Consider the following 23,553-nt stretch of genomic DNA (forward strand, 5'->3'; position numbering starts at 1 on the left):
GGCGGCCGCCCCCCGCGGCACGTGACCCCCGGCGAGGGGCGGGGCGAGCGGGCCGCCGGCCGCGCGAGGGCGGGCGGGCGCGTGACGCGCGGCCCCGGGCACGTGACGCTGACGCGGCGCCCCCCCTCCCCCCGCGGCGGGCCGTTGCCGAGGGGAGGCCCCTCCCCCGCAGCGCCGCGCCGGGCGGCGCCGAGCTGGGAGCGGAGCGGCCGGGGCCCGCCGGGCCCGATGGCGGGGGACGAGCGGGAGCCGCGCCCCGCGGGGCCGGGTGACGGCGGGGACCGGGGAGGGCCGGGCGCGGCGGGGCGGGGGGGAGCGGCGGGGTGGGCGCGGCACCGGCGCCGCCGCCCCCCCTCCGGCCGCTCCCGTCATGGCGGCGGGGGAGGGGCCGTCACGTGAGCCGGGAGGAGAGCGGGAGGGGCGGCCACGTGACCGCCGGGCCCGCGCGGCGGCGGCCCGCTCCCCCGTCACGTGACGCGGCCTCCTCCCTCCCCCTCTCCTCCCCCCCTCTCCGCGGCGTGTTCCGGTCACGTGCCCGCCCCCCGCCCGCCCCATGGCCCCGGCAGCGGCGGCCCGACCCCCCCAGCGCCCGGCCGGCCCCCGCCCACGGTAAGCGCCTGGGGGCGGCGGGGCCGCATCGCGGGCACCGGGCCCTCGGGCGCCCTCCCGGCGTGGCCGCGGCCCGGCCCGGCCCGGCGGGGAGCGTTAGGCCCGGGGGGCTCCGCCGGGACCGAGCCAGGGCGGCGGGAAGCCGGCGGGGGGCACAAAGGCGGGGGGGGCCCGGGGCAGGCCGGGGGCCCGGGGCAGGCCGGAGCGGCGGCGGCTGCGCCCCGAGGGAGCCGCGGCGGAGGTGACGGGGCGGTGGGGCCGCGCCTCGGCGGGCCGGCTGCCCGCTGGGACCGGCTGCTGGCCGCTAGCGCCGGCTGCCCGCCGGGACCGGCTGCCCGGCCCGCCCTGCGGCAGCGGAAAGCGAGCGGTGAGGCTGGCACAGCCCGGCTGCCGGCCCCTGCCCGCCGCTGGGTTAGCCAACGGGGTAAAGGTTTGCTCCGTGCCTGCTCAGCCGTCCCCGAGCCCCGCAGGAGGAGGCTGGAGCCGAGCGCTGGTAACGGAGGGCGCTCAGCGGGGCGTTACGAGGCAGGCTCCCGGCTGTGGGATCGGGTAAGAAGAGGCTCCCTGCGTTAAAGGCAAGAGAACCGTTAAAATGTGGTGGTGTTGCCAAAAAGCTGTGCTCGATTCCAAAAGCCGGTCAGGCCTTGGAATGGGTTGCCCAGAGAGGTGGTGGAGTCACCAGCCCTAGGGGTGTTCAAGGAAAGGTTGGAGGTGGTGATCAGGGACATGGCTTAGTGGGTGATACTGGTGGCAGGGGGAGGGTTGGACCAGCTGATCTTTGAGGGCTTTTCCAACCTTCGTGATTCTAAGATTCCCATAGAGCTGGGAGACGAGGGGTTAGTCATAGACAAGCAAAGAGGACCTTTTGTTTTGTTTTCTGCCAAGCTGAAGCTTCCTGATTGATCTTGCCAGTTGTAAATTGCAGCTGACATTGACATCCTCAAGACAGGCTTGATGGCAAAGTCATACCCCTGGGTTAAGGCCTACCCCTTTATCCAGATGCTTTTCAGAACTATCAGCCATCTCTTTAAAAGCTTTGTCACTACAGAATTTCAAATAAAATGTCTGGTTTTCCTATTCAAGAAGATGCTTAAATCAGATAAGTCTGTCTTCCAAAATCTGCAGTTGAACAACTCCAACACTGCTTCTTTTAGCAGCAGATTAAAGCTATCAGTCAAAGATGTAAAATATGAGATTTCCTCCCTAGGAATGGTGCAGTTGTTGCCTCTTTGAGCAGCAACATCATCATCTGCAGTACTGATTCCTGGAAGCTTCAGCAGAGTTGTTAAATATAGACGTCAGAATATTGGGGCAGGCGTGAGCAGATCATTGATGGCTCTCACCCTTCTTCATCGTAAGCCTTAAGTGTCAGAGAAAAGAGAAAGTGACTGGCTCCCTGCATGTGCATGGTGAGGATATCGCCTTCCCCTCTGCAGTCAGTAGTAGACCATCCTCACACTTTTCTAGCAGCTGGGCGAGATTTCTATTTTAGAATTTTGTACTTCTTGTAACAAGAGAAGCCATCTTGTTCTCGTTTGTGAAAGATGGTAACTTTTTTAAGTCCTGATTATTACCCTCTCTTACTCTTCCTGATGTATTGTTTAAAAGACAGCTCGGGGTTTTCTCCATTTTGGGTAATGCTTATTGTGCATATCACCCTACTGCCACCATAAATTACTGCATAAAAAAGGGAGCAGAGCAGTGACAAATAAGAATGGCAGCAAGCTCGTGCATTCGCTCTCCCAGAAGGTAGAATGAGCCACTTGTGGGATAATTGTGCATTCACAGATTGCACACTGCAGGGTACTGTGCTAGGAGCACTGCGTCTGTAAAGGAGAAGTTGCTAGCTGCTGATCCTTTCCCTCCGTAGTTAAAAGACTGCTTGTAGGTGGGTGAAATAGCATGGTTAAAAGCAAAGCAACTTGCATCAGAATGCCTGACTATGGAAACGCTTTCCTTTTCTTTCTGTTCAGAACAATTTCAATTCCTTTACATTGTGTGGTTTTGTCTCTACTGCATTTGATAATAATGATCTCAAAGGACTGTAAATTAACAAGGGGAGAAAAGCGTCAAAATCTGTAGTCTTGCGTATATTGAAGTTTCTGGTCTATTGGATTCTGTGGCTAGCTGCTTTTTTCCGGTAAGGATAAGGTGCTGATGAGAGACTACAGACCTGCAACAGGAAATTCTCCATAAAATGGTAGCGCAAATAGCACCAAAAGAGAATAATGCTGCTGGGGAGACTGTAATGGATTATGCTAGGAAACAGTCCTGAAATTACGCCATGCAGTTTTCCTTGAGAGAGCAGTATTAGCAGGGCTGCTCTGAATGTGGCACAGCATGTTCTAGCGGCTGCTGCAGTGGTGCTGATGTGAACCCCCACGTTCAGCTCAGCATCACTGAAGTCTTGGGCGAAGCCTTGGCTGAGTGACACGATAAATGAGCAAAGCTTAAGTGGAGAGCCCGTTTGCCATTGAATCTTCCCATACAGTGTTTTACTTAACGCATTTCAATGATGGGTTTTGACTTGCCGAAGGGAATGCTATCCTACTATTTAGATTGTCAGAGTAAGATCTCCTATCTTGCTGATGTCTTAAAAAAACAAACTATCTGAATTTCAATACTCAGAAGTGTCATTTTGTGATACTTATTAATGTGATAAGTGATGCAAATTGCTTTTTGAAGTTCGATGCAGACACCAGCAAACATTACTATAAAACACATAAAATACATGTATCACCTTTTGAAAATACTGTTCTATATATCAACAGAAAAGTTTGTGGTGTGCAAAACATAGCAATTGGACAGACTAAACATTTACAGCAAACAAACTAAACCTGGGATTTTTTGATAAGTGTGCAATCGTATGTTAACAAAATCTAGACATACTTATGGCATACATATTTTCTTGAGACATTTAAGGCTGTAGAGTGAACCTGAAAAGAGGAGGGATGGTGACTGCTGGGAAGATTACAGCATGTATCAAAAGGTTAGTCAATGAGAGACTAGTGAAAAAATTCCCATTCTTTTGAAGCAGGTTTAATACAGTCCAGTTCCTCTGAGGGATGGGGATAGGAGACTAGACAGCTGGGACCAAGCGTACCAAATATCGTTCAAGCCTTGGGCAAAAATCACGACAGTAGGAACAGGACTATAACTGGACTGTTATCTTTAGTGCAGAGGAGAACTGAAAATCCTTGTTTTTTCACATACCTTGTATCCCTCCGTCTTGTGAAATGATTTAGCATCTGCTGTTCGTACTGAAGAAGGGAAATGCTGCCAAATGCCAGAGGAGATCTGGAATTTGTGTTCCTTGTGTAGCTTTGGTTTTCTTCTGAGCTTGAAAAAACAGTAAAGAAAGATTAAAATAAGAGAACTTGGTTATCGGTTTAAGATGTGCAGGTCTTTTATGGGAGCACGAGGAGTCTCAGCAATATAATTAGGTGCATTATTTAAGTAGCTCATGCTGTTTTGTCTAAATAAATTTGCTAACTGCATTGTCACAGGGGAGCATGTCTATCTGCAATAGTTCAAAAATGATGTAGGCATTAATGAGTAAATGTGGGTTGTAATACCTTGACAGGAATAGAAAGAGGTAAGTGATGATGATAATCAACTCTGCTCTTTTTAATAGTTCCTTGTAGCCACAATGGCGACATCATCTGAAGAAGTGTTACTGATAGTAAAGAAGGTACGTCAGAAGAAGCAGGATGGGGCTCTCTACCTTATGGCTGAAAGGATAGCATGGGCACCTGAAGGCAAAGACCGCTTCACAGTCAGCCATATGTATGCAGACATAAAATGTAAGTGAAGACTTTTCCTATTCCAGTAAGTGGTGTTTCAAGAAATGTTTAAATACAATCCAAAGCTTATTTGCTATAAAACACTGGTAGATAATTCAGGAAGGTTGCAAGGGTCTGGGGCTTTGGCTAGGCTATTCTGTGTAGCAGCAGTGATCAGGTCCATGGTACATGCTTAACGGTTGATAAAGTACGTAATTGTAGAACTTCTGTACTCTTCAGATATTTGTTACACTGCGCTCTATTAACTTTTGAAAAAAATCTGCAATAAATCAAACAAATTATCTATGCCATATGCTTGTGAAGGGAAGGGTGGGAGGAGGATTGAGGAAGAGTATAGGATTTTCAGGGTCTAACACAGAAGCTATCTGGCATATCATCTGTTAAACTATGCATCTAAAGCTGTTCCAGTTTTCATATAAAGTGAACCTCGCTGTTTTATTTTCATCCAACAGACCACAACTTCACAAGTGCTAGCTTCTGTAGTTTGGCCTGACTGTAATGTACCCAATAAGTGTTTGCTGCTGCAATAGCAGAGTACTTGCAAGTCAAAACTGAACAGGAAATGTCTATACTATGCTGCCTTTCTGGCTCCAATTAGTACTTGTGTTCCATGTGTTGTAATGCCAAAAAAATAATTTTAAAATGTTGTATGCATCACTTGGTTAAGCTTTAGCAATTACTGCTGTCAGAAGTCACATACAAGTACTGCAGCATGATCAGAAGTGTGTGTGATGAATGAAAACTAATTGCTGTTTTCTGAATTACAAATGTGACCAGAAGTTTAAAAGGTCTGTTCACTTACCTTCAATTTTGTGAAGGTTTTATCCAGCCATTTAGCTTATACACACTTAAGCAGCTTACATATAATGACTTACATGCCTGTACACTTTAATAACTTGGATGAGTGGCGCTTTTTTTGTCTTTTCAAAATTAAAGAAGTGGGATAAGAAATTTGCAAGAAAGATCATGATTTAGGTTGACCTTTGGTTCCTGTCTCCAAGTTGCATTGGAGAAAGGGGCCAAGATTGGAAGTTAGGTGGGTGCCATTTGCAGGGCTATGGTGAAGTCAGTATAACAAAACAACCCATAAATGTAATTGTTTACTGTCCATAAAACTTACTTGTTCTAGCCTCTGCTCCCTCTGGTTACAAGAAGCAGGAGTTAGCTTTTTCCTATGAGTCATTAGGGTGTAGTAGCACCTTGGAGGCACTGGGGATCACCTTTGGGGAGTACTGTGGCTAACTGTGCTTACAGCACGCCGTTTGAAACCAGCATACTTTTGCTGTCAACATCCTGTAACCCCACCCTGCATCTGCTTTCTTACTACTCTTCTGTGGGAGCTGGCCCAGCTGGAAAAACAGAAGGGGGGTTACTTCTCAGTGGCTTGGTTCCTTGGCGTGGCCTGCTGCACAAACGCTAGCACTGGTGCAAGAGAGACTGTGGGAAGAAGGGGCAAGGGTGAAATGACAAGGCTGTACCTTTCAGCAGCCTCCTGGACTTGTACCAGGTTGAAGTCTCCAGGTTGTGAAAATCTACTTCACAGGAGTTTGCTAACAGAGAATGTAGTGAATACCAAGCTGAATCTGGGCTCCTGAGCTGTGGCTGAAGGATACTGGGTTTTGGAGAGGACACGGTGCAGCATTCCAAATAATTTAAGGGGAGGACTCTGTTCTACTTGCATGGTTGGAGTTCACATGTAGGATAATGACATTTAATTGGATGATGTGGATAACTGCTTATAACCAAATACTCTAGGGTAGACAGTTTCTTATATAAGCTTACTGTCTGTTGCTAATTAATGCTCTCTGTCTAATCTAGGCCAGAAAATCAGTCCAGAAGGTAAAGCTAAGATTCAGCTTCAGCTAGTATTGCATGCAGGGGACACAACCAACTTTCACTTCTCCAATGAAAGCACAGCAGTGAAGGAGCGAGATGCTGTTAAGGATCTTCTTCAACAACTGTTGCCCAAATTCAAAAGGAAAGCTAATAAAGAACTTGAGGAGAAAAACAGGTAAAGAGAAAGGATTCTGAAAGCTGTTTTTATTTGTTTTTTAAGTCTTGTCTAACTTGTGTTATATTGCAACATTGTTTGTGATGTTGCGTTTGTAAAAATCTCTCCACTTTCAATTTAGAGGCAGTTCCTCAGGACTTATATAACTCTAACATGTTGAGACTGTGCTTGTGTTCTCAGTGACACATTCTTGAGGTGTAAAGGCAGCCAGCCCAGCTGCTACCCAGTCTTTGTTACCTATCGCTGTGAGATGAAAGCATCCAACTAGCAGTCTGTCTCTTTAGTGTGCTTAAGTACATAAGTACCAGTGAGAAAAGCTGCCTGAAAGATTTTTTTTTTACAGAAGTTCTCACCTTCCTTGATTTGTGCTTGTTTTTTTCCTCCCTGCCCTCTCCTGCCAAATATTCTTTCCTGTTTTTCATATATACTATACTAAATTACTCTATTTTTTCATACATCTCACTTGACATGTAGTAGTTTTGTTATTTGGCACACAGGATGTTTATTCTGAAAAGAATTTAGAGAAGAGTTTCAGGAACTAAGTCCTTCTTTAAAAGGGCTTTTAAGATATGCTTCTTTTTCTACAAAACATTTGTTTTAAAGCAGCCTTTGTGGTCTTAGGGCACACTTCTCTGTGACTCCCCAGATGAGTTTCAGTAGCATCTCCTGTGAATCCTATATCTGCTAGCTTTCCTTTTCAAAGACTGTTGTAGCTTTGAACTTACCTAACTTAAAGGTAGACTGTATATTTTTTAACCAAAAAACAAGAATACTACTTTACTGGGCAGATTAGATCTTTACAAAGGGATTTCCCAAACAGGCAAGAGTCCTTGAGCTGGTGCTCTGACAAATCTGAGATGGACTATTTTCAGTACTGCAGTGACAGCTAGACACTACAGCGGTGCAGGCTACTTTGGCACTGTTACCATACTGGTTTCTTTACGCTGTTTCTTCATTTCTAACAGTAACACCACCAAGTAGGTGGACAGTCTTAGCTCTCAATCTTTGTAGCCGTAAATGGAGTTCTACAGTACTATGCTATGTGGCATTAATAGCTTTTCTAGTTACAGAAAACTAGAATCAGAAAAGACAGAATCTTTAGAACAGACTGTTCTGGTCTGTTCTTTTAACAATTAAAGTTCAAGACCAGTGATGGGGCTTCACTAGCCTAATTTGGAACAGATGAGGCCGAAAAGTATAGCCTATTCTGGTGCAGTACTTCATCCAGAGTCCTTGTGGCATTCCTCTGCTTATTGATACTTGGGGTGAGGTATGTACCAAAATTCCACGATTAAATGAGCTATTTCGAAGTAACAGACTATTTCCTGCTGCACTAATTAGTGGTCATGGCCACTAATACATATCCAATTATTTCTCTTACAAATAAAAAATAACCTTGGTAAGAAAACATACTAGCAATGTCCTGTCCCAAAAGGTTACCACTTATATCTCATCATACTTTGTCCTCAGAGCTGCTGCAGACTTTGGTTCAGTCCAAATTGCAATCTATCCACACTCTTCCCTAGACTGTGTACTATGTATTCACAAGACAGCTCCTTTTTTTGTTCACAACCAAGACCCTGAGGAATACGCTTAAGGTTGCTGAGGTTATTGGCTGCTTGTCTGCGTGCATGTGTGGTTCCCAGCAGGTAACCTAGTGTGAGCTTCTAATTGGTATACAGCTGCATGAAAAAGAGAACATGAAATAACTGAAGTTTCTGGTGCATACCTTTCCTGTATTGTGGACAGTAAGGGTACTTGCTTGATATTTGGTTTCTAACTTCTGTAAACATTACTTCCTGGTGGAGGTAATGACACCGAATGTTTCTGCAGCACTAGCACTGCATGCAGTAGTTAAGTGGTGAAGGTCCTACTGTCACCAACAGAAATGTAAATGAACAAAAATCTCAAGATCATGTGTGTTTTAAGGTATCTTAAAACATGCATATTTTGTTATCTGTACTCTTGCACTAAAGTAGAGACCTGTAACTACAAAATTTTAAGATTTTATACAAGAATTGGATGGTGCCCAAATCCCCTTTTTCTACTATGAGACTTTGGTAATGGTAGTTCAGGAAGAGTCAGTGTGCTTTTGCAGTTCACGAGACTAGTCTTGGGCATGCAAAGGCACAAAAGCTTCACAGAGTATGTAAGGACAAGACATTAATCCCATATTAATGTTCTCCTAGGCTTTACTGTTTTCTAGCGTTTAATGCTATTCCTTCAAGGTTTTTTTAAGCCCTTCATTCTTTTGAGACAAGTATCGTTATTGAGGTTGGTTATTTACACAATCTTATTAAGAAATACACAGCATTTTTTGAAAGAAGAGTTAGTTTCTGCTCCTTTTGTGAACTCATGTTAGTTATGGAAATCCTAGTGATTTATTCTTCAGCATTTCAATTGTATTCAATACATTCTTTTTACCAGAATGCTGCAAGAAGATCCTGTTTTGTTTCAGCTCTATAAAGACCTTGTTGTGAGCCAAGTAATCAGTGCTGAAGAATTCTGGGCCAACCGTTTAAGCCTGAATGCAGGGGATAATTCTGCAGCACCTAGTAAGCAGGATGTGGGCATCTCTGCAGCATTTCTGGTATGTTGAACCTCTAATTTAAAACATTTTAGAGCAAACAAATTGGGGAAAGATTTCTGCTCTTATACTTTATTCCCACATACTTGAATGTTCTTCTTTCTCTGTTTGTTAAAATATTGCAAGTGTAAAGGGGAGAAAAAAAAAGTAGGTTTTGTGCAAATCTGCAACCTCAATTCTGTCGATTTAAGATGCTCAGATTGAACTTAACCTTAAAGTGGCAATAGGCAGATGCTCTTCATACTGCTGCTTTGTCTTCCATGTAACAGAAAAAACGATTAACTTAGTCACTAGATTATAGTGTATTAATGCAATTAATTAATGCAATAAAAGAGTGTCTGTTGCAATCCATGTGCATAAATGAAGCCGCGAAGACACCCACACAAAGCAGTCTTATTCCTTCCCTGTGTTTGTTTTTCTAAACTGGTACATGCTTTCAGCTAGCCAAAGAACAACTTGTACATCTGAAAGCTTGTTTTATCTCTTTCCCCAACTTTCAGTTATGTTATCCCTTCATAAGATCTCAATGCTTTTGTAATCTGAATGCAATCTAAAAGTAATGTAGGTACAATCTTCAGATTCCTTCCACAGAGACATGTTTTTACTTCTGCAACAAAGCTCATACAGATTATGATTTTCTAGCTGGAATCCCGTTTTTACCTTTGTATGACTGTTTGCACATACTAAAGGTTTGGGAGGGAAAGAGGAGATGGGAATTGTTTGCTGGCTTACCTGCTATACAAATGCTCATTTTCCCTTTATAAATATCTGAATCAGTTAAATGAATTTGTTTTCATTTTCTGTCACTGCACTATTATTACACCTTAACAAAAAAAAGTGAAGCTTTCTTAAAGTAACTGATTGTTACTTTAATAACCAGTTTGTGTACACTGCATTTGTGAAGAAGAAATCTCTAGGTATTTGTGTTCTCATGCAAGTTAAAATAACTGTCTGGCTCTGTTCAGAATGAGTGCTTCTCTAGAAACTAGGTAGTATTAAAAACTAGAATTTAAGCGTACAGGAAAAGGAAGAAAAGGTAGCGTATGCTTTCCTCGGTCACCGAGAATCTGACTCTGCTTGATGCAGAGCTTCCTAAAAAGATTACTGAACTGTAACTCGCAAGTTCTGACCAAGGCTTACAGTCAGTTTTTAAATGCAATGTTACTTATCACTTATACTGAGATGCTTTTAGTGCTTAAGAAAATAAGGTGTGACAGCCATAAGTTATCACTGATCCTTCACTAGCTGAATACTTGAATGAACACCAGAAGATTGGGCACGTACAGTAAACATGTCTTTTCTTACTTTGGAAGAAGGTTATATTAAACTAAGCATATCTCCCTTGACTGGTCTTTTTCATCTTCTAAAATCTACAGTCTACTTCTTGAATCATTCCTTGAGTGGCAAGTATAATAAACTAATTAATGCATGCTCTTTTATTTACCACTCCAAAAATAGCTATTTATGATCAAATATGCCACGCATTACTGGAGGAAGATGATTATCTGCAGCAGAATTTGACATAGTTATGCCTTTTTTTTTCCTTCTCCATTAACAGAGGGAATTCAGACTTAAACTGTTTCTCCTCCCTGTATGCTTTTTTTTTAGGCTGATGTACGGCCTCAAACAGATGGTTGCAATGGTCTGAGGTACAATTTGACTTCAGATATCATCGAATCCATATTTCGAACATATCCTGCAGGTAAGAATCGTGCTTTGCATTACAAATACATTCATTTAAGATTTGTTTACTATCATTTTACTCCAGGAAGGCTACATTGCAAGCCTGAGCCTGTAAGTATAAAGGACTGTATCTTCAGTCTCTTTGGATGATTTTCCCTGTCTTATTTCCTTAATTTGAGAAGGGATGGAAGGAAGTATGTGCTAAGACATGCTTTTGAAATGAAAACCTGATTTCATTAGATGAAAGAATTTCGACTTGTTGCACTGACTTTTTTTTAATTCTAAGTAGATACTTGGCTGCCGTAATACGCCCTTACTGATCATTCTTTTTTTTTTTTTTTTTTTCCCTCCACAATACTACCTTTACAGGAGGGCAAGAGACAGTTTTCCATCCTTCCCTTTCACTATGCTGAACCCTGGCAAGGGTTCCTTTTGGCTCTAGGTTAAAAATGCTAGATCCATCCTGAGAATAACTAGAATTCTGGTAAATAAGACTTCGTGTGTGTGTAATTCAGTTTAGAATATTCTGGTTTCTGTGATGTACATTTCTTTTCAGAGCACTAGGTAGTATTGCAAGGCATAGAAGAGTTTGCTGGTGTTTAACTACTGCAATCCCTTACATTTAACTGGCACCAATGGTGATAGCACTAGACAGAAAGGAAGGAACGAAGCAAGGAATTTGTAATGTAAAGTGCTGTATTAGGATTTGCAGAATACTTTGTAATCGTTACTTGCTTGTTTGCAGTAAAAATGAAATATGCAGAAAATGTTCCACATAACATGACAGAGAGGGAATTCTGGACACGATTTTTTCAGTCTCATTATTTCCATCGGGACAGACTCAATACAGGCTCAAAAGACCTCTTTGCAGAATGTGCCAAACTGGATGAAAAAGGTAAGTTTTCTTTTTCTGCAATAGGCTGTTAACTTAGCAGTATTATAGAGCACAAATCAAGAGGTATGGCTAGTGAATTTTGCAAAACTCAAGTCAGAGTTCTCATATGTCCATCTATTGGATGTCTTATTTGTCAAACTGTGAGAGGTAGAGATGGACATTGGAAGTTGTCTATAGCTTTATTATTCTTAGGCCATCTGATAGCAAAAGTATTCCTTGAAACAAATGGGGAAGTGCTAGTACTAGAAATACCCTTTATCACAACTCAGGCAACAATAAATCAATTCCAAAAATAAGTGATCATGATAATATACTTATGCTCTGCCATCAGTTACTATGGAATAACTTATTTTACATAAGCCTTCATTTCATGCTGTGTGCACAACTTAGAGCAGGTACAGCTTTTGTAGTAGGATCAGTTTTTCACAGACAAATGTGGATCCTGTTACCTGTTCTGTCAGTCGTTTTAATAGAAGCTTAAGTCAGATGATATTTAAGATTTCATATTAAACATTTCTGTATGATTACAAACCTACCTTGAATGTGAAGAGATAGGATCATATAACACCATTCCTTGGTGCATGTTCTGTCTAGTGAATACATTCTATTAGGAACTCACAACCCTTCACAAGTAAAAGCTATCACCAGATACAAACTACCGTTCTACCCAAGACAGTCCAGCAATACAGTGCCAAAATGAGAAGAAACAAAACTAAGGCCTTCCAGTCCCCACTAATACAACTAGTATTAAATGCATCCTCTTTTTTACATATAGAACAGTGTTCAGTTATGTGTAGAAGTTGAAAGCTGCTGTAATTAGTAGGCTGCTCTTTTACAATAATATTCCAAATTTATGGTTTATTTTCAAGGGAACTTTTGAAAAGGGTTAGAAGTTCTAGTTGTAGTGATATTTGGGCATCTGCAGAACCTTTGGCCTTTCCTTGAAGATTAAATACAGTGTCATAATCCCATAATTATTTCTGTTTTTCTGTGTGGCTTTTTTTTTATGGTCTTTTCTTTCATACAGGGTTAAAAACAATGGTATCTCAAGGAGTAAAAAACCCTCTGATAGATTTAACAGCTTTGGAAGATAAAACGTTAGATGAAGTAAGTACTTGGCAAAAATACAAAAAAAGAAACAATTCATTTAAGGGGAAAGGAGATCTTTCTTCTGTTGAAATTAGTACAAATGCTTGTTCTAAGACAGGTCACTTACTAGGCTGCTGTGCTTGTTGAGTACTCAACATTTACACCAATTATATGTGTGTAAAGAACTGGAGCCTGTGCTCAGATGCCGGCCTTAGTGTGCTGGGTATAAAGCCAGACTTCTTTTTTTTAAAGAGGAATTACTTCGCTTTGCCTTCAGCCACCTGGTAACTGGGGAAGGCCGCCAGCTTTAAGGCTTGAGGTTTTTCGAATTCCCAGTGCTATCACATCCTCCTGACAGGTGTCATTTAGCCTGCAGGCTGTTGGTGTTCTACAAGAAGTTAAAAAGAGGTCAGTAACACAATTGCTAGTTCTTACTTGCCATCCGTGCCTGTCTGTTTAGTACAGGTAATATTTTTTTTTTAAAGCTACTCCTGTATATACAACAGATCAAGGTGTCTTACAAAATTACTTGTTCAAGACTTTTTTCCTGACACCTCTAAATGTTCAAGCATTTGGAGTTTTTTCAGAGCGCATGTGGGTGATGGTGGGAGGGAAGGTAAGAAAACACTGCTTTAGATGATAATGCAGTATCGCCTGGTGAAATTGCAAGCAAGTGGCACACAGGCTTCCTGACTCAATGGAAAACACAGAATGGTCCTTCTGGCTTCGAGAGAGGAGGTAACTAGTGTTATTTTCTTTGTAGGGCTATGGTGTTGCTCCTGTGGCCTCTACATCAAATGCCTCAAAATCTGCTAGAGAAAGTAGCAATGCTGCCATTATAAAACGCTTTAATCATCATAGTGCCATGGTCCTTGCAGCTGGCCTCAAAAAACAGTAAGTTTAAATGTTGCCTAAAAGCTAAATTTTGTTGCATACTTTGAGGAATTTCCAAAAGGAAAATACATCTGCAGTTCCTCATCCAGCCTCTTTTTATGAATGAACTATTAGGTTCTAGAAACGAAAGTATTATTAGGTTCCATTTTACTTCATACACTTTTTTTCAGAGCTGTCTGAGATGATAAATGCTATTTTTAGCTGGATCGCTACCATACAAATCAGATAAAGAAAAGGAAAGGATGTTTCAGCCTTAGCTCTCTAACCCTGCTGAAGGCTGCAGAAGTATTACTGTTTGCTGTGCGGGTGGGGAAGTCTAGTACAGGAAGTTTCTATTGCCTGCCTTCCAGGAGTGGGCCTGTTGGGGCTTCCTATAGCAGGTTGCATGGGAAGAGGTAAAAGCAGAAGCAGAAGAACAGTGTGACTTGGGTAAACCATGTTAAAGGTTTACCCAGTGCAGCACCGTGTCCCTGACCATGCCTTAAAGGTATCGGCTAGTTACATATATTTGTAGTGGAAAAACTCATTTGAAGAGGAATGAAATGGGTTTGATATGAGCTCTGTTGTACAACTGGTTTATAGACAACCACCTAAGCAACAGATTATTACTGTACTGAAATCCTACAGGCCTTACCTGTGAGAGATCTTATTTAAATCATTTCTTCTGCATGGCTGAGCTCCCTTTCGTTGTTCTTGTCTCACCCAGAATGAGCAGTGGGCCTCAGATAACGTTCTGGGTATCTGTTTCTGTTCCTCAGTTCAGAGTGAGACAAGACAGTAGCTCTCCTTCTGTAACAGTACTATTTCAGGGGTCCCATACCTCTGCTAATACAAGATTGGCCTCAGCATGTATGCAAAGTATTTGTTTTGCATGATTTTGCTGTGTCCCATTTGCATTGTGGTCATGCTACTATTTCTGCAGAGAGGCAGAAGTACCCTTCCCTGCTGTTGAATTTCCCCCTTGACAAACAGGGTTATTTGAGGAGTTGGTTCCTTTTGTCTAGATCAACTTCTATAAGTTAAGACATGGGGGGGGGGAGGGGAAGCTGGTGTACAGTATGAAAACGCATATAGAACTCCTGCAATAGATGTATTTACCTTGTTTCTAGCACATACTTAAAATTTCCTTTGAGGTGGATTCTTTTTAATGCTGTTTCTCTATTTTAAGAGAAGCACAAAATGACCATTACAGTGAGACCAGCAGTACGGATGGAAACTCCAGGGATTCAGATTTCTTTCAACCACCAATGAAAAAGGTATAAAGCTAGCTGATGCGATTCCAAATGAAAGGAATTGGATGCTGTCTCTTAAAACAACACTGAAGGTTCATTATGTGTTTTAGAAGCATCTAAAACGATAGTTAAGTTAGCTTTGCTTAAAAGTATAGAGAAAAACAATTGAGGGCCAGTGAAAAGCTTTGTGCGTGGAGCATGCCTGTTAGTAAACATGAATGAACTACACCTGGAAGTGCTGTAAAAGTACTGTAACTGCTACAAAACTTAACTGAATACTCCTTGCTAGAGTTGACAGCCAAAATAGAAAATGCCAACCTGACCCAAAACCGGTGTATGTTGTGAGAAAAGGGTGTAAAATACTCGAGTTTTTAAATGTTGCAGTGGTCAAAAGCTTTGACTTTCCTGAAAGCTGTAGGCTTTTACTGAGGAAGTAAATAGACCAGGACAAGAACAAATGTGACAATGAGAAGAATGATAAAGTAGCATGAGAGTCAGAGCCTACAAAGGAGAACTACACCTGTGGTGTTACCCATGCTGAAAAAGTCTGTCACCACTGTGGTGGCACCTCTCAGCATGAATGCTCTACCCAATATCTTGGGGAACTGTTAGGGTGTTAGTCCTATACTCCTGTACTCCAGCCATTACAGTATTACTGTTTTTGTTAATCTGGAGATAGCTGGACTTAAGTAGAGAGAACAAAGAATGATGTATGTATAACAGAATAATTTCTCAGGTGTCAGGGACTGTGAGTTTTGGTCAGAATCTATAGAAAAAGCAGTAGTTTGCAAACTGCGCATTTAAAACGGTACTGGGCATACCTCCCTTAGGAGGATAGACACAAACCATTCCAGTCAATTTTGTTTTCATTAAGGTGTTAGTAGCCCTTTCACACAAACTCGGTTAAGTAAGAGAAAAAAGGCAGTAAATGTGCCAAATTGTGCTCTAATTAGTGAAGTGTAAAATTCTTTGGTTTATTTTTAGGTGAAACTACAGGAGTCCATTGAATATGAAGATTTAGCAACGAATAATAGCATTAAAACTATTGCACTAAACTTAAAGAAATCTGACAGGTAAGTTAACAAAATATGCTGGGCTATTTCAGCATATTCTATCTAGCAGGTCTCATCATAGCCTGCACACAGTCAGCTGATTTAGTTTCCACTGTGCCGCAATGAAGTGTGTTTAGGCTAAATTTAGAAGCAAAATATGAATTCCTGCATAAACCAACTTCCAAGCAATTTCCATTTAAATTTGTAGTTTGAATTTACCTTGCTTCTCAGCTCGTTAAGCCTCTGTAAACCTACTAGGAGGGCTTTGACATAATTTCTATGAAAATCTTAACAGGCTTATTTTAAAGGTTCAGCACTTTGTTGCAGCTCAGTGGAAAAACGTGTGTAGCATGTGTTCGTAGACAATTCCTAGCAAAGTCCGCTCCCGGGGAAAGAAGTGCTGTTGTGATAGTTTGGACTGGCCACTGGTCTTGTATTTTTCTAGTAGTAGTTTTTTAGACTCTTGAGTTTAAGAACCATAGAAGTAACTTTAAAGAAGGAGTGATACCACTGGAAGGAGAACAGATCCAAATGTGTGTGTAGCTTCATTTAGCTGAGGTTCAAATAAAAGCAGTGTGAATTCCTCCATTCTGATGATATTCCCAGAACTGAGCAAAATAGGTGGTACATGTAGCTTTTTATTGGTAGAATGATGCTCACAGATTCAACAATAGAAACGTCTTACTTTGTCACCATACCATCTCTAACCCAACCTCTTGGCAATATATATGCTTTTCATGCCAACAAACAGTATTTAGATAGGTGTCAACAGTTGCAAAGTCTAAAAAGTCTAAAAATAAAAAAGTCTAAAATTGCAAACATATGAATGAATGTCTAACGAATTTTTTCCATTTTTTTTTACCAACACTCCTATTAATATACTTTTCTCTCTCACAGGTATTATCATGGTCCAACTCCAATTCAATCACAGCAATATGCAACCAGTCAGGATATAATTAGTTCTTTTAATAGTATTAGGCAAGAAATGGAAGCATATGTACCCAAACTAACTCAGGTATGGAAGAATTTTTAGCGAAATTCCCTTCCTAATGTTAACATCTTACTTTCTGTCTCTTGGCTACTGGAATTTTAACTCATCAGCCTAAACTTAATTTACAACTTCAGGTGATACCTTTTCAGCTATTGTGTTTAAAATATAAACACCAAAAACAATAAGAAAAAAAAAGACAGTTGAAGCTTTGCTGATACTCAGTTATATTCTACCATTAACATATTGTTCTGAAGAAATAGCAAAGGCATAAAATAGTAAAGCAGGACAGTCATGCAACATGAATACTGGCAAATATTATTGATCCCACCCTCTGAAACTTAGGATATTGTGGTGTTAGGAGGTTGTAGTAAGCAGGCATGTAACTGAATCGGTCTTTTGCCCCAAAATGCATTTAGGTAGGATCTGTTTTTAAGTATGGGCTGCAGAGAAGCTCGCTTTTAACAGCATGAGGATAGTATGGCCATCTCACCAGCCAGTTTCTGAACTACCCTTCTTAAATTTGGCCATAAGAAAAGGGGTCACAACTGTGAATGTGTCACATCTCTGTATTGTAAGGATTATCCTGTAGTAGTAGCTGTGCAGCCAGTTCACATACTAGGTAAAGGAAAGGTTTGTTGGTTCATAATTGGAAAGCTTTCATTGAAAACATGAGCTAACAAAGCCACCTCACTTAATTCTTCAGTACAGCAAACTCTTCATCAGAGCTTCCACTGCATCTTCCCAACTATATCTACAATTAGATTTCTTATACAATTTACTTTAAAGACACGTTGGAGAAAATGGTCTGAAATAATTGTAACCTCTTTCTCTTCAGGTTCTTTCAAGTGGTGATGCTACTAGCACTATTGCAGTCCTGTCACCTGGAGGAGCACTTATGCAGGGTGGAACACAGCAAGCCATAAACCGTAAGCACTTAGGATGTATAGTACTTCAATCACATTTTACTCCTTTTTAAAGCAGCTTACTGTTTTATCTCTCTCTTAGAATATATTACACTGATAAAGGAAATTCTGGAAACTTGTAGCTGGAATAAGACTGGTTATGGCAACAAGAAATAAAACAACCCAGGCACCCTATGAGGGCGGCGCTGGCTGTACCAGTGCTGCAGCAAGTGAATGAGAACTTTACAGAGGAAGTGATAAAGGATGCACCTGATACTAAGTCGTCATACAGTTAATGGGTTTGCTTGCTCAGCATTCTTAATTTGTATTTTTTCCTGTATTTTAGAAAATAAGAGGCATAGTCTGGGAGAGCTCTAAAGAAGTGTGTTCTAGGTAATTGTTTGGAACTAGTTTTTTCGCAGCCTGCATTTAAGATCCACAGCTCCCTGTGAAGGATGTTTTTCTTGTGGACTACAAGGGCAAACAGGCAACCCCTCCTTCTCCCATCTCCATTCAACTGCTCTATTTCCTGTTGTCACATTCGTGCCAGCTTGAGTTCCCTTCCCTTTAGTCTTGCAGCAGATGAATCCCTGTTCTCACAAGGCAGGGTTTAGTATAGTTCTCTAGTTCACATTTTCTACTTGATCTGAAGGACAGCAGAGACTATTTGGTCTGTTGAAAAAGTTTGAATTTCTATTGGTCAGAAAGGAGTCAGCAAGCCAGTAACAAGGCTTTCTCGCCCATTCCAACTGCCAGACTGGGTGCTCCCTTTCATCAAGCCTAACCACCTTCTTAATAGCCTCATCCTCAAGTTTGTTATATACTGTTCAAGTGACTAGTCCTGCAATTCTCAGTGACAGGCTGTGCTTTTTATCCCTGCTGTTTACAGTTGTGGTGCCCTCCCCGTTCTTGAACAGTGTAGCTATTTTTTTCTTTAAGGCACTGCTGGGGAGGAAGTTCCTTGTTCCTGCCTAAACTTCTTGTCTTCCATGTGCCCTATCACTGACAGGTGCTGTGACTATTCTCACTGCCCATGTAACAGTGGGGAAAGTTAGAAGTTACATTAGCTTGCAGTATTCACCACATGCCTCACAGCCCATTTTTGCACTGGGCTTTGAACAGAACAAGGCTCTGGTCCCAGAAACAGTCAGTACTATACCACTGTAACAATAGTAATTATTTCTAATTATTACTTCTAATTTTGGATTAAAGCACAGTGTCCATTGTTAGCCTGGCTATAGATCTGCCTCAATATTATGAGTTTCCATGCATAGCCATAAATAAGCAGCTGACCTGATCTAATGCCACTGATAGGCTTACTTCAGGTGTGAGGCAGCTCAGAGTTCCCTCCCAGCCAACCTTTCTGTCATTCTACTAAGAAATGTATATTGCTAAGCTTCTCGTTAGCCTAACATACTCATTTTACATATGTTTGAGTGAAGTGACAAAGCCTTTTTCCCGTTGCAGAGATGGTGCCAAATGACGTTCAGTCTGAACTAAAACACTTGTATGTGGCAGTAGGGGAACTGCTACGACACTTCTGGTCCTGCTTTCCAGTTAATACGCCATTCCTAGAAGAAAAGGTAAGGTGGATCCTTCCTATTGTGGCCATGGTTAAGACATGGCCAGATCATGGTTTAAAATGACCATCATTGACTTGAAACACAGAACTAATACACATGCTTTAAGCCAGTGCTTACTCATCCCTAGAACTGAAGTTCACAGAACACTATAAAATGGGACTTTTTCAGCAACTTGGTGCTACTGGCTAAAGTCATGCTTACCCCTGCAGGCCTCTTAACCCCCTTCAGGAACACTTCCTGTGCTCTAGTTTCCAACAGAATGGTCAGCTGTTTTCCAGCTGCAGATTTATCACTGTCAGTTTAACACACACAAACTATAGACCCTCTTTCCCAACTGTAAGACCTAATGTCTGCAACAATGTTTACAAGGAAGTTTTCCTTATCCTTCTATCCATTGAAAATCACTCAGCTTCAAAACACGCACTGCTTTTTAGAACAGAGCTGCCTTAATGAAGGGATGTGTGGCTATAATCAGGTAGGATTGTTATGATTTTTCTGTTGCCATTCTCAACCTCTGACCTCATGGATCACAGAGATAAAAACTTGCATTCAGCCATCTTAGATTTTCTGCTGCAAAATGTGGCCTGAAAAAAAACACCATACAGCCTTTGCACGAAGAAGAAAATGTTTTGGTTAATAGAATTTGCTGACCAAGTAATAGGAATCACCTTGCCACCACAGTGGATTTTCAGGCATGTTGTACTCAAAAATAAAACATGCTTTAAGTTAAAGATGTGTTAGGAGTTTTTCCTTCCTCAAACTGTACACACTTAAAGTATCCCCCAGAATGAGTTATGAAGTGTTCTGTGCAAGCAATTACAACATTGGCTTCTGTCTCTCTCTCAGGTTGTGAAAATGAGGAGCAACTTGGAAAGATTTCAGGTGACGAAGCTCTGCCCATTCCAAGAAAAGATTCGGAGACAGTATTTAAGCACAAATGTAAGGGAAAAATATTCTTAACTTTAATTACATAAGGTGCATATTAATAATGTGAATCGCAATTATCAAAGGATGGTGGCTCTGTTATCCTATGTCATTTTAAGTCTTATTACAGAAGAAATTGGTAGAGGGGAAATTAGGTACAGAGTTAGGTATGTCTTTTCTCCTTGACTCTCCCTGGCTACCTTGCTGAATGACAACAAACTTGTCAAGAGCTGTAACTTTGGAAATTGCTCAAGTGAGACAACAGAAAAGGGACAAGTTATGGTTCACTTTCTACTTTCATCATGAAGTAGAACTTGAGCTACTTCAGAGTAATCTCCCACCATATCAGACTTTAAGTGGTTATAGACTAAATACCGGAACAAACAGTAGAACCAAGTGTCACATCCCTAGGACCTGCTTAGCTTAGTAGCTCTCTGAACTGCTACCTCTGCAGTTAGCATAGAGCTTCTAGGTCCTTTCTCTCCTCATCTGGCACACCTCCTTGATCTTGGTGAGATGACTCAGAGTGAATGAAAGGAATAATCCAACTGAGCATCTCTTTGATCAAAGGCAGGGGAGGGGATCTATTTTGTGGTAGCTGAGACTTTTTTTTTTTCTCTTCTTAATCTTTCAGTTGATAAGTCATATAGAAGAGATGCTGCAGACGGCCTACAATAAATTCCATACATGGCAGTCCCGCCGTATGCTGAAGAAGACGTGAAAATGCATGCTGTACAGGTTTGAGAGCAAAATCTGCAATAGGTATAGGAATACAACCTAGCACATGTGCAGATCTTATAGTTGTTGCAGGAAGACCTGCAAGCTGTGGACTTCTGGAAATGATGCTAACTGAACTTGCACATTTTTTTTGAAAAAGGAACTGAGATTAAACTTGAAAACTAGGGAGAAAAACAAGGAAGAACCAAAACAGAAGAGCTGAGGCGCAAAAATATTTAAAAGACACTGTTTACTGCAGTTACTCAGGAACTGCTTATGATTTGCATAAAGAGCTGCTTTCAGAAATAAAAAATTTAAAGAGGGTGTATTAATAAAATCTGTTTTTCTGTCTAATTTTTTTAAGAAATGTATGGCACAGGGTAGAAATCAAAAGTTTTTCTTCACTGGATTCTGACATTTTATTGAATTCTGTTTATACTTTCTGCAACCGTTTAACAATGATATTATAAAATATAGCAGAGACTGGTTTTGCTTCAAACATTTGGGAGAGTGTAGCTGTCAGAAGACAAGCTTCTGCCATATATTTTCCCCACCAATTGGAAGCAAGAGGCATTGCAGTGAAAGCTGTCTATGGTCTGGGGTCCCTGAAGGCACATGGGGGCAAACTTTTGCCTGAAGTCTTGGATTTTTATGCAGAATTTTTTCAGCCATCAGTTTTGCATGTTTTCCTTTGAGTGCAAGCGTGTGCTACTGCAATCTTTTTTTAAGGTGGCATTTGTTCTGAGGAGAGAATGCATTTTTAAAAATGAAGTTAAATAAAGTTTCTTACAAAAGCAGTCATTTATTTTCAATTTAGACTTTTTTATTATTTCTTCCCTTAAATCTGTTTTCCTTCACTCTTCCCGTTTGACTGTTACACTATTTTTGGCGAATTGATAATCATTGCAAAGAGAAAAATGTGTTATTTACACAGTGTCCGTAGCTATTGGGAATCTGTGCCATACTTTGTTCCAAATAGAACTAAGTTCACCATTTCAGACCAACTTGTCTTGTATTAAATGTGACTTAAATGCAAAGTAAATCTGTTTTCTATGATAATATGCAGTTCAATGACATCCTTGTATTTTGTTGTCATCTTGACTGTACTAAGGCCCAGAATGGGCTACTGAGCTTTTTTACTTCTGACTAAATGTGACTGTTAGATATAGGAGGCATTTACTACAGAGACAAATCAGTGGCTATACTTATTCAAAGGAAGCACAGCAGTGTTCTGTAAGGCAGAAGAAATTCCCATTAGCCAGCACGATGGCTTAATACTAGGTTTTGCCACCACTGGTATGACATTAAAACATTATAGTATGATTCCAGGTGGAAAACTCCTGTAAATTCCTTCAGCAGAAGAGATGTATTTGTACAGCCAAGTCTGTGCTTGTTCTGTGCTGCTGCTCCATTTATGCAAGAAGGGGTTTTCTTTAACCAATGCGTGGAAGCCAGCAGCTTCTGTATATCCAGTGTTCTTGGATTTTTGTATTATGCTGCCATTTTGATAAAAGCTGAGTTTCAGTTAAACATCACTGTCCTCACCCAAATTCTGTTTGGAAATGTATGCTTATTGTTAAGCCTAGTTTCCCTGTCTGCTTTTGCAGATAGATGCATGATACCTGCTCTGTGATGTTAATGTGGTTTGCTACAAGAAGTGACTGGGCTCAGCAAGAGGGACGTTTTTTTTTGGCAGGGTAAAAGCTTCACTAGACATATACAGATAGACATACAGCATTAGTGGGAAGAGGCGCACATCTTGTCAAAAGTTGCCTCTTGTGATAAACAGTTTCTCTAAAATCTAGGCATAGGGTATGACTTTACTAAGTCTAATACTCTTAAGTGCAGACAGCTCCCAGAAAGCAAGTGCAGTTTCGCTCTGCCCCACTCCAAAGCATTCACTCTAGTAATTCTGTGGCCAAGTTTCAACTATTTAGAGAAAGCTATAATGGCTTTCATCACATCAGAGGCCTAGCTTCAAGAAAATCTGATTGATATTCTGTGCCTGAAGCTATAAACAACACATGAGTATTAGACCGCACTGAGGCTTTGCAATAATCATTTCCTTTCAAAAGTCATAAATCAGAATTTGGAATACGGAACTAAATCTTCAATTTGATTCAGTATTTAGGATTCCTGGAACACTGGACAAAGTGCTTAGCAGAGGATAAAAAGCTTCAGTGCATTGCAAGATTTCACAGTTCAAAGGACTGTTTGCAATCATTGTGGGGGGTGGTATTGCTATAGCTTTAAGTTATTGGTGCGATATCAGGCTATCAATTACTTAATTACTAGAACTAGGGGGAAGAGAAGGAGGAGGATGCTAAATTCAATAGTTTTGCCTAGAGACTGTACAGGCAAGGCTGCTATGCACTTCATATTGCTTTTTCAGGTATTGTGGCAATAAGGCACAGGCCCCTCCTACAGTAAGGGAGGTCAACTAAATATTTTCTCCTACGTTTTATTCCCCCTTTCTGTAGCATGGTCCAAAACCCAGATTCATTCCTTAAGTTTTGAAACGGAATCATCATGCATTATATTACTATTGGAATCTTTATACTGACTTGTATTTTTAATGAGA

General features: G+C 41.3%; 2 protein-coding genes across 6 annotated transcripts in view; both read left to right on the forward strand.

Moving 5' to 3' along the window:
- Positions 1-23,553, forward strand: part of LOC309878507 (L-lactate dehydrogenase A chain) — a 246,290-nt gene that overhangs the window by 194,886 nt on the left and 27,851 nt on the right. The gene's annotated exons all lie outside the window — the stretch shown is intronic.
- Positions 76-22,031, forward strand: GTF2H1 (general transcription factor IIH subunit 1). 5 transcript variants are annotated; one of them, XM_082762537.1, is made up of 15 exons: positions 76-609; positions 4,244-4,412; positions 6,231-6,423; positions 8,851-9,013; positions 10,619-10,712; positions 11,439-11,588; positions 12,616-12,695; positions 13,441-13,571; positions 14,740-14,827; positions 15,788-15,876; positions 16,753-16,870; positions 17,682-17,772; positions 19,216-19,331; positions 20,178-20,270; positions 20,890-22,031. In XM_082762537.1, the coding sequence occupies exons 2-15, from the start codon at positions 4,259-4,261 to the stop codon at positions 20,974-20,976; spliced, it is 1,647 nt and encodes a 548-aa protein (XP_082618663.1). In that variant the 5' UTR covers positions 76-609; positions 4,244-4,258; the 3' UTR covers positions 20,977-22,031. The 5 variants fall into 5 exon arrangements, with proteins under 5 accessions (XP_082618663.1, XP_082618665.1, XP_082618664.1 ...); XM_082762539.1 differs by lacking the exon at positions 76-609 and adding an exon at positions 622-1,158; XM_082762538.1 differs by lacking the exon at positions 76-609 and adding an exon at positions 1,022-1,184.

Source organism: Aythya marila (genome assembly GCF_965140915.1).
Source record: "Aythya marila genome assembly, chromosome: 5".
In the NCBI taxonomy this organism is placed as follows: Eukaryota; Metazoa; Chordata; class Aves; order Anseriformes; family Anatidae; genus Aythya; species Aythya marila.

What these genes read in the sequence shown, in the direction of transcription:
- GTF2H1 (XM_082762536.1), top strand. An exon ending in ATTTCGAACATATCCTGCAG is followed by an intron (nt 10,713 to 11,438) that starts GTAAGAATCGTG and finishes GCTTGTTTGCAG; the next exon opens with TAAAAATGAAATATGCAGAA. An exon ending in TGCCAAACTGGATGAAAAAG is followed by an intron (nt 11,589 to 12,615) that starts GTAAGTTTTCTT and finishes TCTTTCATACAG; the next exon opens with GGTTAAAAACAATGGTATCT.